This window comes from Strix uralensis, chromosome 19 (genome assembly GCF_047716275.1).
Source record: "Strix uralensis isolate ZFMK-TIS-50842 chromosome 19, bStrUra1, whole genome shotgun sequence".
NCBI lineage: Eukaryota > Metazoa > Chordata > Aves > Strigiformes > Strigidae > Strix > Strix uralensis.
Window position 1 is genome coordinate 4653309 of NC_133990.1, and position 14806 is coordinate 4668114.

At 41.1% G+C, this 14806-nt stretch overlaps 1 protein-coding gene and 1 long non-coding RNA gene across 2 annotated transcripts; one reads left to right on the forward strand and one right to left on the reverse strand.

Moving 5' to 3' along the window:
• Window positions 1-3589: 3589 nt before the first annotated feature.
• LOC141952231 (uncharacterized) lies at window positions 3590-6637 on the reverse strand. The gene is made up of 2 exons (XR_012631585.1): window positions 5445-6637; window positions 3590-4501 (listed from the first exon to the last, which is right to left on the reverse strand). It is a non-coding gene; the product is annotated as an uncharacterized LOC141952231 (long non-coding RNA).
• Window positions 6638-6810: 173 nt separating this feature from the next.
• On the forward strand, window positions 6811-14690 carry LOC141951936 (ketosamine-3-kinase-like). The gene is made up of 6 exons (XM_074888788.1): window positions 6811-6995; window positions 9254-9405; window positions 10854-10945; window positions 11441-11523; window positions 11926-12048; window positions 12770-14690. The coding sequence occupies exons 1-6, from the start codon at window positions 6855-6857 to the stop codon at window positions 13106-13108; spliced, it is 930 nt and encodes a 309-aa protein (XP_074744889.1). The 5' UTR covers window positions 6811-6854; the 3' UTR covers window positions 13109-14690.
• The last annotated feature ends 116 nt before the right edge of the window (window positions 14691-14806 follow it).

The following is a 14806-nucleotide window of genomic DNA, read 5'->3' on the forward strand; positions in this document are numbered from 1 at the left end:
CCGCCCTCCTCAGCACTCATTGGCGCGCCGAAAGGGTAGCCCCGCCCCTGCCCCCTTCTACCAGGGCGGCGCAATCAGCCCTGCATTCGCCAATTGGTGCACCAGGAAGCATTAGCCCCGCCCTCCCCGGCTTCCATTGGCGGGAAGCAAACATGGACCGCCCCCTTCCTCGGGATCCCAGCGGCACACAGCGGCTCAGTTGCTAGGGGGCTCTAAGGCGGCCATTGGTTCTTTCCCCCATCAATCGCGCTTAGTCGCACCTCCCCACTGGAGGGAGCGGTGTGCCGGGAGCGGAGCAGGGAGGCCGCGGGTTCAAGCCCCGCCCCTCCGGCAGCGACCGGGACGGGACGCTGGAGCCACGACTGCGGGCTCGTCTCCCGGGCCTGCAGTAACTACAGCGTATGCAGGCAGGCACACGGCCCTGGGACTCAGGTAGGGTGGTGGAGGCCTGCGAAGTAACAGCAGCTTCTGGAACCGGTACATTTCTGGACTTTGCACCAGCACCCGCCCTAGGCAGGGAACCCGCAACCGTGCTGCAGAAGGCAGGAATCAGCCGCCGCTGGGGGTCTCGGAAGTCACTCACTCTGCACATCTTGGTCTGGCTTTTAGGATATTCACAGCCAGAAGAGACGCGTTCTTTCTTCATCATATCCACACCAGTGATGGCTGCCTTCGCCTTCTGGGTATCCGCATTCAAATATTAGCGTGTATTTGTACAGAAAGGGGGTGAGAGTTGGCTGAGATGTCAGCAAGCCTGAGATGTCCTCCTGGTCCTGTAATCCAGCCTGATGATACAAGCACTGAAAACCAAATGCCTACCTTTATCAGTACTGCAAAACATATACTAAAATGAAGTATGTAGGGAGCTGAGGGAAAGGGGTAATCTCTGGAGCAAATGCTCACTCTTCGTGTGCCATTAAAATAAATTTAGCAGGTTTCTAAAACAAGGTGAATTGCTCCTACCCCCAGGTGTTGGGCCCGTGAGAAAAACTGCAAACGACTGAACACTTACAGGAAGATCTAATTTCTTAAACCTTAGCCCAATGCATGTTTACTGCCTAAGCTCTACACTAGGCCCTTTATGATCTTGTTATTTGCTTGTAGCTATTGGACAGAAAATATAATTTAAATAAAATTCTTTAAGAAAATTTTGTTAACCCTGAGTAATTCCCAAATATGAAGAGAAGATTTAGTAGAGTCAAACTGGTATATAAATACATTTGTACAAAGACAGAAACAAACATCAAAAATAGAGCTGTATGCACAAAGTATCACTCCACATAAAAATTACAACTTCATGTAAGGTCTTTATGTTCTTGTTTTACTGGACCCCCCACACACACTTAGCCCCAAGCACATCTAATTCAGAGGAAATAAGTACACCATACACATAGGACTTTGCATTATCTGCAGCCAAACATAAGCCCTAAATTGAAAGAAGTATGTCTATACTTTGTATTTCTACTTTCAAAAGAAAAACAAAGAAGTCCTTGACTAATAAAGTCTATTTGTCTGGGTATGATGCAATGTCAATTTACTGGGCTCTTAAAGTCTTAACATGCTGCTTTCAGGACTGCAAAAAAAGATGGGAACTTGTGGATATCGTTGTATCATTCCTTAGCAATTTTAATCTGGTGCAAACAGTACAAAGTGTCCTGTAGCATTCACCCGTGGACAACAAAGCACAACATTCCCAGTGTCAGACAGGCAATTTTCCCCCAGCATACTCACACATCCAATAATTGCACCTCTTTATAATCCAGTCATCACTTTATGGAATCAAAGTCCTGTTGGAGGTGGGATAATAAATTTGCAGCAATGAACTACAGTTTCACAGGCTCCGGTGTTTTACTGTTGAAGGTCTACAGATAGAAAGATAGAGACGTGCTTTTCTTCCAGATGCATCATCTGTCAGAGGTTCTATTTCAGTTTTTAATTTGAGATAGGCTAAATGCAGTTGTAGTAGTCATTTGTACTTTTCCTGTGGAAGCAACTTCTAGACAGCTGGAGTACAGCCCTGGACATCAGGAAACTAGTGTTCTAATCCCAGTTCTAACACGGACTTCCTTTATGAACTTGGCCAGTTTACTCGAACTCTTTCTGCCTCAGGTTTCCAGATCTATCAAAGCTATTTGCTGCATCTATTACAAAGGAGCGTCATGGGCTTTTAACCACAAATTTCAGTGGAGTACTTTGAGATGCCCTAAGAAAAATGCTGAAGTATACACTAATCATCATATCTTGCTTTGCTGATACTGTGTTTGATTTTTCCCAAAGTTCACTAAGGGAAAAGGAGTGGAGAAAAAACCCAAGCATTTTCATAACAATGAACTCAGCAGTTAAAGGTCATTTGCCTGTAGTTTTAAATTTAAAAATATGAAGAGTTTTTCAGTTGGTCAAAATGAAGAACTAATGCTTTTCAAATGTCTGTTTTGATGCCATAAATAGCAGAATTCTGGAATGTTTCCACCTTCCTATTTCCACTTACCTGACATTTATGTGTAATCATGTTTAGAACATAAATCTGTGCCAAGCCCAGGTTTATTTTGAGGGCAGCTCATGGTTATACTTTATACAGGAACTAATGAGCTAGAATACGCCCACAAATCTTTAACCCATCACCTGTCTGAATAATATAAAAAAAAAATGCATTTGCTAACCCACTTTCAAGCATTAAGATAACCTGGTTAGGGGCAGCTGAAAGGAGAAATAATGAGAAATAATGACATGTATATTGCTCTTTTACTGTGCCATACAGAACTAGGCTAAACAGAAGTCAGAACTGCAAACAATAGTAATTTGCTCTTGATCAGGCTAAAAAAAAGACTCTCAAACAGCTATATTTATGGAAACCCCCCCACTTTGTGAGGGTAAAAAAGAGCACAATTTCTTTCTCATTATTACTAAAATGATCCCAAAACCCAAACATTCTCCCTGAACTTCTTGTTGATGGACAGAAATTTGTGAGTAATAAAACCCACTGGCAATTTGGCACAGTCTGCATCAAAAAGAGAAAAAGATAAAGCAAAACCAGTAAACTCTGGAAAAAAGTTCCATTTCTGTTTCTGCAACAAGCAAGAAAAAGTCCTCAGGCTTTGGTCACACTTTCATTTAAATTCTGCCCCAAATCATGCCCCTGAAATCACTACAGAAACTAATCCATGAAGGCATTAACTCTGCAAATGAACACACACATCAATGACTCTGATTCCAGTGTCTCTGCATAATCAGAACAATAGCCAAATTCTGCTCCTAAGGTTAATCTCAGTCTGTTATTCTGATAACAGAACTACTCATTCCATTTCCATTTATCTGCTCATACAGCTGACCCAAGGAATTTTTAAAAAACCTTTTTCTCTCTCTTTAGGGCAAATTATGTTTAAGGACAGAGAGAGAAAAACAAGCACTAGCACCAAATCTTGAGGAGTGTCATATAAATCATCTCTTTCTGTAATGGAAAGTCCTACATCCTTCCTGATCCACCCCTCAGCCTATCCATGGATGTGGGAGAGGAAAAAAGACAAAGAGCCCACAGCACACTTCTCATACGTTCACACAAATAGACGCCTGAAGCCTGAAAAGCCCTAATGCATATTTTCCATTTATATATATAAACCAACCAATAAAAGGCTACACATACCAATTACCTTTTCTCTTCTTGTACATACTGTCAAGCAGTAAACAGAAATTAGCAGCTGCAGTGCTCTTTTATTCAGGATGTGTATATTAACTGATGACTCACCAAATAATTTGCAGCCCAGCGTGCCAGTTGCCTTCTCCACAGAAAGAAACACTATTTTAAACAGAAAGTTAACCACTGTGGATCTTGCAGGCAAGCCAGCATGCATCAGAACAAGATAAATATTGCTGGTGAACCCCAAGAGGGCAGAGGAAAGGGGGTGGTTCCCATAGCATACTGCAAGCTTTTTAAAATACTCAAATAGGAATAAATAATACATGGGGGGACAGAGTGGAGGCTGGGAAGAAAGGATTATCACAAAGTCAACCCACACTGCCACATGGCCTTTTGTGGTATACACTGCCTTCACACAGCAGGCAAGACCTGCGCTGCATGAACAACTTCAGTATATGGCTAAGCTTTTTTTTTGTAGTCCTCTGTAAGTACATTCAGGGTCTGACTCGATAGTTTATTTCAAATAGGGAGCAGTAACCCACGGCACAGAGGCCAAAGATGGCACGCAGCAGGCTTAGGGCGGGCTTGGAGCTTGCACTGAAAAGGGTATCCGTGAAGAAGCGGCTCCCACATCCTGGCTCTCACTGAGCTCCAATGTCTGCAGGAGTGGGGAGCTCATACCTCCTGCAACCAGATGCTCTGTAGCGTCTTCTGGAATGCAGTGTCTTGTGGGTCTTGCCGAGTTTCTTCCAGAACACTTAACCGCTCTTTGGAAAGCAAGATGACAGTTCCTCCTTCAGCTTATGTCCACCATGTAATTAATGAACTTGACATTACAATTCTGGCCAAACTTCTGTTACATCCTATCTGATCGGATGCAATCAGAAAGAAATACAATCCAATTAAATTCTAGGGAATTAAGGGCAATTGCTCTCTACTCCTACAACATTCACTATGCTGTTCTTTAGTGCAGCACAAAAAACTTCTTTACTGACAAATATTCTACTATGACTTAGTATTTGTAGACTGAACCACACATTTCATTCTACTTTAACTCCATTAAATCTGTTTAACAAATTCTGATTGGTTTCAAGCTGCTTTGTCAAAAGAAGAAATAAAAAATAAAAATCAGACACAACAGGAATTTTCCAAGACTTGCAGAAGTGTCATTTAATAAAAATGGGAGGGGTTGAATTCTTCCTAATCTCATAGTTTTTTAAAAACTACAAAATGAAAAAGCAAGTCTCCTTGATCTCAGAATGGACATTACTCCTTTGCTCTTTGAATAAGAAGGTTCAAAGAAAACTCGTAGCATTATTTTCCATGGCACCTCCTGCTGATTCCTAAACTCCAAATGGAGAATTTAAGTCTCCCTCAGCATAATCTCTATCATTCTTCATGAACCATTGCAGACATCTGAATCCAACCCTGGCAACATGGGTTTAAGGTTAATTTTACACAGAGTCAGGAAAGCCAATATGTGGCAGAAAACAGATTCCAGCATAAAAAACCCCATATTCTCATTTGTGTTTCCGTACTCTGGTGGTTCTCAATAAGCCACAGGTTCTTCCGCCATCGCTGTCACATCCACAAATTATAACGCCCTCTGCAGCCAACACTGTTAAGTGAAACCCTTGCTCTGCTACACAAAAAGGCAAGATAACACAAACCATCCAACCAACCTTCTGCAAGCAAGATTTAGCATGCTCGTGACATATCTGCAGTGGCTAAAAGCCCAAGCTGCAGCTATCATGTGTCAGTTTAGGATTTTTTAGACTTATAATGTAAGTGTGCTTCTAAAAAAACTCACTGATTTGGTGCAAACACAGCTCACTGATGATGTGTCCAGGTTCTGTAGAAATAGCCAGAAACACAGAAGCCTAACAAAAATATTTATGGTAAGTCTGCTGGGACTGCTGTAGATCCAGAAATCCTGCCAAATTCAAAATATCAGCTTCTACAGAAACAAAAGTTCAGATTTAAAAAAAAAAAAAAATGAAAGCTGTATAGCAACTCCTGAAAAGGAAAGGTACACAGACCTGGAAATAAAGAACTTCACTCCTTTCACCACTTGCTATTTTGCTGCTCCCCAGGAACTATTAGAAGACTGTAATCCTCCTGCACTAAACCCCAAAAAGAAAATTTCTAAAGCAAAATCCAGTTTAAAATTTGAAAGTATACATCAATAACTCTAAATTAATCTTAATTACTATTTGCATAAACTACTATACAGAAACAGATGTATATCCCTAGGTGTCTAAATCGTTCAGGCAGTACAGTAATGCTCTTAAAAGCCCCAAGCAAGGAAAATCAGGATAGTGAATAAGGAGGTAGTCAGGAATAACGCAAGATGAATTGGTGGTTGTAACCAGCGAGACCACAGATGTTTAAGGAAATAGTAGAAAATGAAAGTGCACAATCTTGCACTAAGAAAGAGACAAATAAAAGATCAGTAGGAACTCTTCCAGCTTCTTACACTTATAAACTTATATTTTAAATGTTACTTGCTAAGTAAGTAAAAGTTATACTTCAGGCCTACCCTGGCCCATGTCCAGTAATAGCAAACTGGTTTTGTTATTGTTGAACAGAGTGAATTTGAGCATGTACCTTTATAATGCCCAGAAAACACATTAAATCCAAATATTTAAAAATTACTACCCATTGCCTTTGTTATATATATTGTCCTACTGCAACATCTTTTCCTTGACGTGTGCATCCTCTGCATCTGTAGTAGGAAAGAATTCACCACACACCCAAGGGAAATGAGATCAAACAGAAGCATATTCACAGGCTCTCTGCAGGACAAAACATGTTCCAGGAGTGCTGGGATTCTGGCTGGCATTGTTTAGCATCCTGCCCAACCCCACCGGGCCGAGGGCCTCTCCCGGGTGCGGCTGCCCGGGTCGAGCAGCCGGAGGCAAGGCGCAAGGGAAGCCCCTTCGCGGCCCTGAGGCCAGGCCGCAGCAACCCAGCACCCCGCTCCTCCCCACCCGTCTCTGAGAAGCAATTTTACGCTTCTCCCTCCCCCAGCTAGGAAGAAGCGACTTCTTCTGGGTCTCTCCCAGGCTACGACGAAACCCTCACCCGCGGCCAGTCCCTCTCCCAAGCCACTTGCTAAGCCATCCTCCCCAGCCACGGCCGCCATTTTGGCAGCCCCGCCCGCCCGCGGGCGGTGGCGGTGCCGCGCAGGCGCAGTGCCGCGCTGGCCCCAGCAGGCAGCATGGAGGACGCGTTGAGGCGGGCGCTGGGCACCGCGGTGCTGCGGCCGACGGGGCACTCGGGGGGCGGCTGCATCAGCCAGGGCCAGAGCTACGACACGGACCGCGGCCGGGTGTACGTGAAGAGCAACTCCAAGGCGGAGGTGTGGGGGGACAGGGGTCTGAGGGTGGGCTGCGTGCGGCGGACCCGCGGGGCGGGGTGGGGAGGGGAGGCAGCTGTGAGGGCGGGCGCGCTGAGGTGGGCTGGTCTCAGCCCGTCCCGGCCTCTTCTAGATGGAGGGAGGTTTGCCGGCCGGCCTCGGGCAGTAAAATGTCGGCTGCTGGTATCAGGGAGGCGGCCTGCCTCCAGGCATGGAGGGCTGCGTCGTTTGGTAGCTTCTGCCCTGTGAGGGTCTGGCCGGCGCGGCGGCTGCTGTGGGGCTGGGGCCTGGTTTGTGGCGGGGTGCCCGGCGATGGGGAGGCCGCGGTGGGGGCACTGGGATGGGAAGCAGCATTTCTGGTGGGATGCTGTTGCAGTACCGGTATTGCTTGTCTAGGGCATGCAGTACAGTGGCATGCTGTTATCAGTTACGGCTGAGTAACGGTGGTGTCACTGTGGCTGCATATACTGTGAGAGTGTCTGTAGCAACCTAGAAGGTATAAAATTATCTACTGAGGGTATGCATCTTTCTTTGTTGTAACAAAACTGGTAATTCCCTGCACATAAGAAGGAGCTTTTCTCAATAAATTTTATTTTTCCACAATTATTGTTCAAGACTTTGTCCTTTCAATACCTGGTACCAGCTGCTGTAGAAAGTGGATATCTACATTTGATAGAGATAAGTATAATGCAGCATACCCGTATGGCATCCTTATTTGCAAAAACAAAGATTAGGTGGAATTTACATTAAAAGAACCCTACACTTGTGTCTATCAAATTAATAGCTTCTCTGGAAAGAACAAAAGTCAGAACTTGTATTTGCCTTTCATAGCAAACAAATGTTTTTGAAAGCATGTATGCAACTATGTTCCAAATTTGTCTGCGCTTTCTGATCATATCAGGGAGCTAGATGAATGCATTGAGGTGGTAACATGAAAATATGGAAGGGTTATCCTGCTTTACGTTAGACTGAATATAGTATGAATTGATAGCAATATAGCCCTTCCACTTAGGCTTTTGTTAATTGTGTTTTTAGGTATACAATCCAGCTAGCTACAAGATAGGGCTTGGAAAAAAAGATCTGGATAGATTTTTCTATTCAGTAATCATTTAATTTTCTATGCTTTTGCCTTTGTGTGGATTCTGAGTGCTGATTAAGGCAAACTTTGCCAAACTGTGTTATAAAGCTGTGCTGCATGTGCAGCAGTGGGTATATATCAGCAGTTTCTTTAGAAAAACAAAGTTCTTTAGAAAACACTGTGGGTTTTTTTTTACTCTATTAAAGTTAACAGCTGACTTTAACCTAATATCATGCTTTAGACAGAGATACAGTATTTACTGATTTCCTCTGAACAAAGCTAACTCATGGCTCAGTATTTAAGCAGTTCTTCATTCTTGATCTCTTGTAGGCTTTGGAATTTTTGGACAATGTCTACTGCAAATTGTCCTGTCACTGTGTTTCATGTATCAGTACTAAAGGGCTAGTATTCTGTTTCTGTTTTACTCATATTTCCTTGCTTTTGCTTTTAGCAGATACCGTAGATTTCCCATGTACCTTTTTCTGCAATGTCTGCCTAACTCTTCTAGAGTAGCATTTCTTCATGTGACTAGTGTCACTGATGTCAGTGGAGGAACTCAAGAGAATAGATTTTACTTGGTATGATAACAGTTGTAGAAATAGGTCCTGAATTCAGAATGTCTTCAAAGCAAATGCAGTTGGTAGCGGCTTGGTTTCTAAGGGCTTCTGTATGCAAGTGCAGTAGGGGACGTTGGGCTGCTATTATTGATTTTCTTTTTTCTTTTTCCCATGAGGCAAAAGAAATAGGTCAGGGAAAATCATTCTGTGACTGCAAATGAGACTATTTTGAAGACTAAGCAGTCTGTGTCAGGAAAGGCATGAAGACTATGAATGTCAGCACCATTCTTCTAGTCTTTCAGCTGATGATGTGTATTGCCATAGCTTTCGAAACATTTGCTGTATAATCCATTAATAAAATATTACTTACATTTTAGATATATGCACTCCTTCAATTGTTACAGAGAATGCTAGAACCTAAGTCACTTCTACGGAGTTCATCTATGAAGTGAAATTTCTGTATTTGTAAAATTATTGTCAAGTCTGGTGGTGCGGATCTATTTGTATCTTGTATGTGCAGTAACTACTTGCTCCAAGCTTTTTATTTAACACAGTTTTGTGGAAGAGCTTTGTTTACCTGGGACTGGTGACCATTGAGACTAATGGTTTTCTTTGATATTTGACAGGCTAGAAGAATGTTTGAGGGAGAAATGGCAAGTTTGGAAGCCCTTTTGAAAACTCAGACAATAAAAGTGCCTAAACCCATCAAAGTTATAGACCTGCCTGGGGGCACTACTCTGTTTGTGATGGAACATTTGGAAATGAGAGGCTTAAACAGGTGAAACACAGTATTATCTTTGCTTCCTTTAGCCAGAAATTTTGACTATTATGACAATTAAATCACTTGTTTTCAGAAGTGAAACTTTTTTTTTTTTTATAAAGCAAGTCAAGATACGTTTGGGAAGTTATACAGCTGAGAACTATACAAAATACTTAAGAATGCTTCACCTAGCAAATAGGTCATACATCAAGAAGTGAGCATGTTTTTTCTTTAGTTTTGGGTTTGTTTGGTTTTTTGTAAGTAATTAGTGATTTTTACAGTAAGGTTCCTTTTTACAGTCAGGAAAATTACCTACTTGATCACCTGTTTTGTGTCCTTGCCTTTGGTGTAAGAACCAATGTTTAATATTGGCTGTCATGATTATGCAGAGGCCCTTCCCCAGATGAATGCATCCTGATTTCAGTTTCCTGATTTCAGTATTTTTACAACAGTCACCTTGATTCTGATAGTTTCAAACTTTTGGCCCTCCTCTGTGGCAAACACTTAAGTAAATTAAAATATGATGAGTACTTCTGTCTGGTTCCGTTAGGGAGGTTGTCATGACCAATTTTTCATCCCAGTCTCAGAAATTCTGCCGCCAGCTTAAAGTCTTATCACTCATCCTGCTCATCCACGGAATTTCTAAATCATGAAGCTGATGGTTTAGTGAGCTCCAAGAGAAAGAGCAGAAATCCTGTTGTATTTGGACTAATTGAGATGAAAAGTGTGCAAACGCAACCTTTGGCATACAAATTTCAGGGGATACAATCTGTGTTAACAAGAACAAAATGAAGAAATAACTGCCTTAAATTACAGTGCCTCGAGAACAGGGAGAGAAGTGAGAGGTCAAAGACAGAAAAGAAACATACCTTTCTTAACATGGGAGGCAACTGGCTGTGACAGTTGTTTGCAATTACTACAAGAGTTTCCTGAACTGTGTAGAGGATAAGCTTTTATCAAAAAATAGATAAATAAATAAGGCTCACCTGACTCTTCCATCTTCTAGGCCTTTTAGAGAGGAGAAGCCAAAGACAGAGAGACAGAGATAGAAAGAAGAGGATGAGTCCTGTCTGGCTCTATTCCCACACCCCCACGCCCCAAAAAAAAGCATAGCATGTTATGCATGCTTTCTTTACAGATATCTTACTGAAAGTTCATATAGAAGTGACATCACACAGAAATTAGAATTGATAGTTTCTCATTGTAATTAAATTTATGATTGCTGCTCACTTTCACTTTTAATAGTGTTGTCAGAAACAACAGTGTAAGTACATTTTGTTCTATGTTAGTATGTAATCTTTCTAGGAAGAGGAGGTGTTTATAACCAGAATATTTTGAAAATGTACTTTGTTAGAGATGCAGAACTTCTTTTACATGCTTGATAAATCTTTTCAATTAATTCCTGGAATATCAAGAACTGGATTCATTCGTGTGTCAGTGTTGCTAAAAATACTTTTATTTCTTAGACATTCAGCAAAGCTTGGAACACAACTGGCTGATCTCCACCTTCATAACCAGCAACTTGGAGAGAAGCTGAAGAAAGAAGAGAGCACAGTTGGTACAGTACACAGCTGTTCGCAAATTTAACCTAGTTAATAATAATCTACAAAATAGTTGAAATAGCTTTTTTTATTTCAGGATAAGTTAATCTTCTTCCACTAAAGATGTTACAAAAATAGATTTGGATGAAACATCCAGGCAGGGGGTCGTCTTTTTGCTTTTATTGGCTGTATTTGGACCTCTAAGCAAAATGTTTACTCAATTTGGGACCGTTGGGATCCCGAACCACAGTTTCTGCAAGGACATGGTATCAGAGAAGATACACTAGCTCAGGATGTGATTATGAAGATTATAATATAGCTGCTGTACATCAAGCCTTAAACTTAAAACGCAACAGCAACAACAATTTTAACAAAAAGAGTATTAAGGTGCAATTTTTTTTAATTCTCAGTAGAAGAAGGATTGTACCCTTGCATAGTTTTTAAGGTCCATTTGCATTGTAGATACTTAGAATCTTGTCATTAGTATTGGATTTTTGTCTTTGGTTTGAAAGGTAAAGGTCAAGGGCAAATGGAAGTCCAGTTTGTGGATCAATTTGGCTTTCATACAGTTACCTGCTGTGGCTATCTTCCACAGGTAGGTTGTACTTCATCAGACTGATAGAATTTTAAGTTTATCTTATTTTCCCTTCAGTGACACAAGGGCCAAAATTATTATAATGCAAATTAATTTATTTCTGTAGAGTCATAAAAAAGAAAAAACATTGTTCAGCCTGCTAAGGAAAGTAGTGCTTTGGACAGCACTTCCAGCTGCATTGGACATTCATAGCTCTTCAATTTCTTGTTTTTTATCACTTAAAGCAAATAATTTATTTCCCTAATTTAATGTTTTAAGATAACAGTCTATTAAATGGTAGCATTTACTGTCCTGGAGGGTATAGCACAAAGGCTGTATAATCCTCCAAAACTTTATTTGAAAAAGAAGAAAATCTGTCTTTTGTGTGGTGTAGAACTAACTTCGGCTGTCCTGTTCCTTCAGGTGAATGACTGGCAGAACGACTGGGTGACTTTCTTTGCCAGGCAAAGAATCCAGCCCCAGATGGACATGATCGAAGCGAATTCAGGAGACAGGGAAGCAAGAGAACTTTGGGCACAGCTTCAGGTAGGAGAAATTCTCTCGGTTGTTCAGATTTTCTTTTCATAAAACAAAATTCCTGCTTGTTGGTATGCTCCAGGTTCTGTTGGTAAGAGACTGCAGCTCTTATGGATTAAAATGACCTTTATTCTAAGGCATAATGGCTTTTGCCACATCACCCTATGCTAATATTCCAAAGTGGATGTGTGCCAAATAGCACTTTGCCTTACTGCTTGGGAAATACTAGATTGAGTTCACATTTCTCGTTCCCTGTAACATGTTTGTGATGAGAAATGTCTATAAGCAATACTGTTCTGCACATCATCTGTTCATTTAAGGTTTGCAGCTGATTAAGTGACCACAGTATTAGCTATTTGGGTATTGCTTTGTAGAAATCTGTTTGAGGTTGGTGAGAGACCCCTGAGCCTTCTAATGATGAAGGGGGTGGTTGTTGTTATTAAAGCTGGTCACCATTGCAGCACCGAATACAGTTTTAAATTTTATATTTTCTTGCTAAAAGACATTTAAGTGACTATTCTTCAGCTCCTGGCTTTTATGAAAAATAGAAATTCTCTTGTTTTTTCTCCGCATCTCTGTTGACTAGGTCCTATGCTGTTTCAGGTTATGTTTTTTTCTTAACTGACTTTTAAGAAGCTTCAATTCATGCTCTGCAGGTATGCAGATAAAACTCGACAATCATTCACCTTAAAATGTAGTACTTACGTGTCTTGCTTTTTTCCTCCTGCAGCTGAAGATACCCAGTTTGTTCTGTGACGTAGAAATTGTTCCTGCTCTCCTGCATGGAGATCTCTGGGGAGGAAATGTAGCTGAAGATGATTCTGGTCCAATTATCTTCGATCCAGCTTCTTTCTATGGCCATTCAGAGTATGAGCTTGCAATAGCTGGAATGTTTGGTGGCTTCAGCAGTTCTTTTTACTCTGCTTATCACAGTAAAATTCCCAAAGCTGCAGGGTTTGAGAAACGCCTAAAGCTTTATCAGCTTTTTCACTACATGAACCATTGGAACCATTTTGGTACAGGGTACAGAGGGTCTTCTCTAAATATTATGAGAAACCTTATAAAGTGACTTGCCGCTTGAGCAGAATACTTCCTGTGTTGCTTGGAAAACGCCATACTTGGCGGTGCAACTACAGGAGTAGTAATGTTAAAAAAACCCTACTAGTCCCTTGACCTTGTTGCACAGCTAAAGACCTAGAATCAGTGAGTCCTGCTGAATACCAAGTGTAACATAGTCTTCCCTTTTTAGGATAGTTGGGAATAACTTTATGAGGGAAATATCTAAGGAAGGAGTTTATTGCACAAAAGATCTGTCGGTGTCAAGAAAGCATTGTATGCTTGAGACTAGGCAAGGTAATACAAATCAAGCACTCAAGTGTAAATGATTTGGAAGAAGTTCTCTCTTAGGGACCAATTGTGCTTCAGAGTAGAGAAATACCAGGATTTGCATTTGCACCCGAATGGAAAACATTAGAGAAGTGTTTGTGAAATGGAGAATTGATTTTCTCAGTTGCTGAGGAGATGGCTAAAAAAGTTGCTCATTGTTTTTTGCTGTTCCCCCCGCCTTTATGCTAGATTGCTCAGACTCTTTCAGCTCTTCATGTCCAGTTATGTGCATGAGAACAATGTTAACAAAGTATTTTGAAAGTCAACAAGAAAATTATATAATGGGAACTGTGAAAAATGATTTGGACTTGCTATTCGTTATGCTAATGTGATTCTATTGGATGGAGACTGCTTCCTGTTCTGTTACAAAGCTGTGTGAAAATGCTTATAATTTTTTCTGGCATGTGCATTTTGGCACCTCATGGCATTCTTGTAGGCTGTTCTGTGCTTGCCAGTCAGTGGGCTCTTATCTACAGCAATTTTGTTTTCACCAGAACTAGCTCTCTCTTCTTTTTTGGATTATGCTTTTGTCCAATAGCCTGCATTCTTAATGATCGTTTCAGAGAAGACACTTTACACGTGTGCAGCCTGTGAAGTTGTACTCTCACTAATACAAACAGAAGATGTACATTTTGGCTGTTGCCATTGCTCACAGGATAATGCCATCTGGTCATGGTACAGGCTTCACATAATTATTTTGTAGTTCAGACTACAGGTGCCATAAGCTTTTTTCTTCGGTCCCCACTAAGTGCACTTTGTAGCTCTTGGGATAAGAGTCATGAAACCAAAGGAAGTTAAAATGTAACTCACAGAACAGCAGCTCTACACTACTTTTGGACGTTTTTTAAGGACAGCTTTACAGACTAGCTATTTCTTGTACCTGCAAGATGGTAATACTAAAATTGTACTCTTTTTGATGTAGGCTGGTGCACATTTCAGTGCAGGTGTACCAGGTAGGTGAGAGAGATGCATGATTCCTAACATGCGTTTTGAGTGTGTGGGAATGACTTTAATTAATTAAAATTTTTTGTTGTTGTTGGATATTGGCAGATTACTGAGGGTTTTTTAGTTACTGGTTTTGCAGTTATTTATACAAATTGGAAGCAAGTTTAGAGAAGGCTATCACTTGATATGACTTTCTCTCCTTAATTCTACTACTCTTCTCACTGGCTGTTTAACTTTTGCTACAAAAAGTTTTAAAGCCTTGCTTGGTAGAATAGCTTTTACTTTTATCTTGTTGCTTAAATAAAAAGTTTCCCAGTTGATTATTGTTGTCTCTGTTTTCTGAATTAAAACCTTACAGCTTGTGTTCATTCTTGGGGAACTACTTGCTCTAACCTGTCCCTACTTTGTTAGACAATTACAATCATCAAGGGTGTTG